Source organism: Thamnophis sirtalis, unplaced genomic scaffold (genome assembly GCF_051295495.1).
Source record: "Thamnophis sirtalis isolate CommonGarterSnake01/CBP01778 unplaced genomic scaffold, rThaSir2_p1.2 scaffold_1, whole genome shotgun sequence".
Lineage (NCBI taxonomy): Eukaryota > Metazoa > Chordata > Lepidosauria > Squamata > Natricidae > Thamnophis > Thamnophis sirtalis.
Genome location: NW_028261381.1, coordinates 183,704,375 through 183,707,771, shown reverse-complemented (window position 1 = coordinate 183,707,771; position 3,397 = coordinate 183,704,375). Strand labels below are relative to the sequence as shown.

Below are 3,397 nucleotides of genomic sequence, written 5' to 3'. Positions count from 1 at the left end.
GGGCTCGTGGGCAGCGTCCTGGCTGGGCAACATGGCCGCTCTGTGGCAGAGACTTTTCCCTTCCGTCGTCTGCCTGCACGACCCAGAGGTTTAGGCTGCCTAGGTGGAAATCCCACAGGTCCTGCTGCCTGGGAGGGGGGGTCGGGCGAAGGACCCCAAGGGGGCAGGAATGACAGAGAAGTGAAGGGAAGCAGAAAGGCAGCTGGGGGTGGGGGAAGGGTCCTCTCCCCTCTGCCCTCCCCGGAGAGAAGAAGAGGAGGGGGTGGCTTTGTCTGCAGGGGAGGGGGAAGCCGCTCCTCCCTCCCCCCCTGCTTTTCTCCCGATGATGAGGAGGAGGAGGAGGAGGAGGAAGAGGAGGCTGAGCCGGGATTTTCGCTTCCAGGCTGAGGAGCGTGAAGCTGGAGCAGAGGAAGCTGAGCGACCAAGCCAACATGCTGGTGGATCTATCCAAGGTTTGTGGGGAAACTGGAAAGGCAGGAGGGGGTTCTGGTGGTGGGGAGGCCTCACCCATCCTCCCATGCCTGAGTCCCTGGGGTGGACTTGGGGGCCCGGGAGAGAGATGGGCTAGGGAACTCCCCCCCCCCTGCACAGAGGGACTTTATTAAGAGCCATCTGGGTGGGTCCCCTCTCCTCCCTCCCTTCCCTCCCCTCCCCTCCCTCCCCTCTCTCCCTCCCCTCTCTCCCTCCCCTCCCTCCCTTTATGAAATGATGGTCTTGGGGGGCATTTCTAAACGTTTCGGCCGATTCCCTTCATCTCCGAGGGACACTTTCCAAAGGCCCCCTTTTCTGCCTGTTGTTTCGTGCAGCAGCATTTAAGGACCAAAAACCCTGGTGGAATTTGGATCCGCCGTCCTGGCTGCCATCTTGATAGTTTTGACCCCACTTTGCCGATGCCCCCGAAACCCTCCCCCCCCGCCCAATTTCTCCAGTCCTCTGTCCTCACTTCCCTTGTCTCCCACGGCTGCCCCCAGGTGGATCCAACTCCCCCCCCTGCGGCCGACTAGACTAGTCGCTAACCCCTCCGTTTCCAGCCCCCGTCTTCCTTGGGGCAGCACGGAATCCATCCGGCATTCCCTGCAAAGGACCCAACGTTCTTGCTTCCAAGACCTCCTGCCCAGCTTATGCCCGGAGTAACGGAGCCAGAGGGGGCCCTGGAGGTCTTCTAGTCTGCTCAAGCAGGAGCCCCACCCCCTGTGCCGCTCCAGACGAAGGGTTCTCCGACCTATTCTTTCAAAACCCCTTTACTTAAAAGCCCATCAGTGGCACTTCGTGGCTTCTTGATTGCCTTCCAGTTGGTTCCTGTTGAAGAACCATTAACCAGCGGAAGGGAAGTTGCCTCCAGGGGTTGTGGGGGCTCTTATCACTTTGAAGGGGGTCTCGGACAGCTATTGGTCTGGAGTGGTAGGAGGCCTCCTGCTTGAGTGGGGGGGGGGGTTGGACTAGAAGACCTCCGAGGTCCCTTCCAGCTCTGAACTTCACAGGTTGAACTACCCAACTACCCAGGGAAGGGAGGGCAGGGAGGCCGTCAAGGCGTTTCGGCTCCATTCGGGGCGTTGGACGGACCCCGGGGGGAAACGGGGGGCTGGCGGGAGAGGAAGGCAGACGCTGCTCCTGCCCCTCTTCCACCCATCATCCCCTGAGGTTCCGTATGCTCGTAAGGGGAGCCCCACAAAGAAAGCAATGCGGTAGTCTAGCGGTAGTCTACCCATCCCCAGGTGACCTCCTTTCCCCTCCTCTTCCGCAGACCCAGAGCATCATGTACGACATAGTGTCCGAACTGCAGGAGCGCAACGAAGACCTGGAGAAGCGCATCAGTGCGCTGGAGGGCAAAATTGACACGCTGGGGTTCACCCTGCATGCGCTGCCCGGCCTCGTCAGCCAAGCCATCTGGCAGCAGCAGCAGCACCAGCCCCGGCCCCACCCAAGGCCCTACGGCGCCCCCCACGGCTCGGAGCGCTCTCTCTGGACCCCCACGCAGCAGCGGCAGAAGTCTCCCTCCACCGCCCCCCACACGTCCTCCAACAGCGGGTGACGCGCGCCGGAGCCCCAGAGCGGCTCTGCTACCTATGGCCATCGTGTGGCCGGATTCCCTCTGAGATTTTTCTGGAAAGCCCCGGAAGGACAGCCACCGCCTCCTACTTGTTCCGGGTGGAGAGGGAGGGCTGGGCGGTCTTTGGCTCAGCCGGGAGAAGAGGCCACTGTGCCCGGCCAGTTCCAGTCAAGCTTTGGGGCAGGGAAGAGCGGTCTCGGTAGAAACAGTGCATGTTCATGGGAAGGAAGGAAGGAAGGAAGGAAGGAAGGAAGGAAGGAAGGAGAAGGGAAGCGGGTGGGCAGCTTCAGATCTTCAGCGTGAAGAAGGAAGGAAAAATCTCAGCACTCTCAGGAAGTGGGGGGGGGGCTGCTCCCCTTCCTGTGGGCACTGCAGACAACGGGTTACAGCTTACGGGGATGGCATCACTGTGGGCGTTTGAACCAGCCCCTCGGCTTCCAGAGAGCCCTGGAGAACTTTACTTTTTATAATAAATTGGAAGGAATCCCTTTCGGGTCAGCCTCGAAGTGCATCGCAACACTTGGCACGATTAATATTCTGATTCGTTGCCCAAAACGCGCCCCACGAGTGTCTTTCCACAGCATAAAAAGAGGTGGCAGCCATGACCGAGTTGGGTGTTTCATGGAATAGCGAAGGGAAGAGAAAGTGACACAGCCGCTGCCTGGTGCTCGTTGCTTGTCCATCGTTGTTGATGTACAGCTCAACCCTACTAGATGTGTTAAAACAAGGGCGGGGGGGGGGGTGTTTTCCCAAGGCTGCCAAGAATGTCTTGGCACAGCGTTCCCCAGCATTTCTGGCCTGGTAGACTGGCGGAAGTGGCTGGGGGGGGGAGGGGATGGTTATCTACACGGGTGCCACTTTCACAAAGGCAGCTTAATGCGCGTTCTCTCGCCCATCACTTCCACGGCACGGTTCTGAATGGACTGTGGTCCGGCACTGGGCAGCAGACCCTTCCCCTGGCACACACTAGGCAAGGGGAAGATGTGTAGACACCACATTTGTTTCACTGCCGATTCTACACAGCTCCCCCCTTGGGCTTCCTCCGTGCCCTTTGTACGCTTGGCAGGCCTTGTGGATGAGGCCTTCTGGGAGGGCACTTCTGTGCCAGCGCTTCCCAGGTGGTGGTGCCTGTGCCCCAACCCCTTCAGGGGGGGCTTCAAGTGTCCTTGGGGAGTTCTTCTCCCTCCGTGTGAACGTTTTCCCCCCAAAAGGGAGCTGCCCGACAGCCTGTGGTCTTTTCAGCCACCTGTGGGCAGACGTGCTCTTGAAAGAACTCCCGTCTCTGGTTGTTCGTCTTGCCCCTGATGCCCAGGGCTCTGCCAAGCCCACCCATGTGGAAGGGGCTGA

The 3,397-nt window shown here is 60.0% G+C and overlaps 1 protein-coding gene across 1 annotated transcript in view; it reads left to right on the top strand.

Annotated features, from left to right (window-relative positions):
- LOC106551174 (small conductance calcium-activated potassium channel protein 3) overlaps window positions 1-1,810 on the top strand; it is a 23,900-nt gene extending 22,090 nt beyond the window's left edge. The window contains 2 exon segments of the mRNA XM_087703418.1: window positions 383-452; window positions 1,745-1,810. Coding sequence (XP_087559544.1) covers window positions 383-387 — 5 coding nt within the window. The 3' untranslated portion in view covers window positions 388-452; window positions 1,745-1,810.
- Window positions 1,811-3,397: the final 1,587 nt, after the last annotated feature.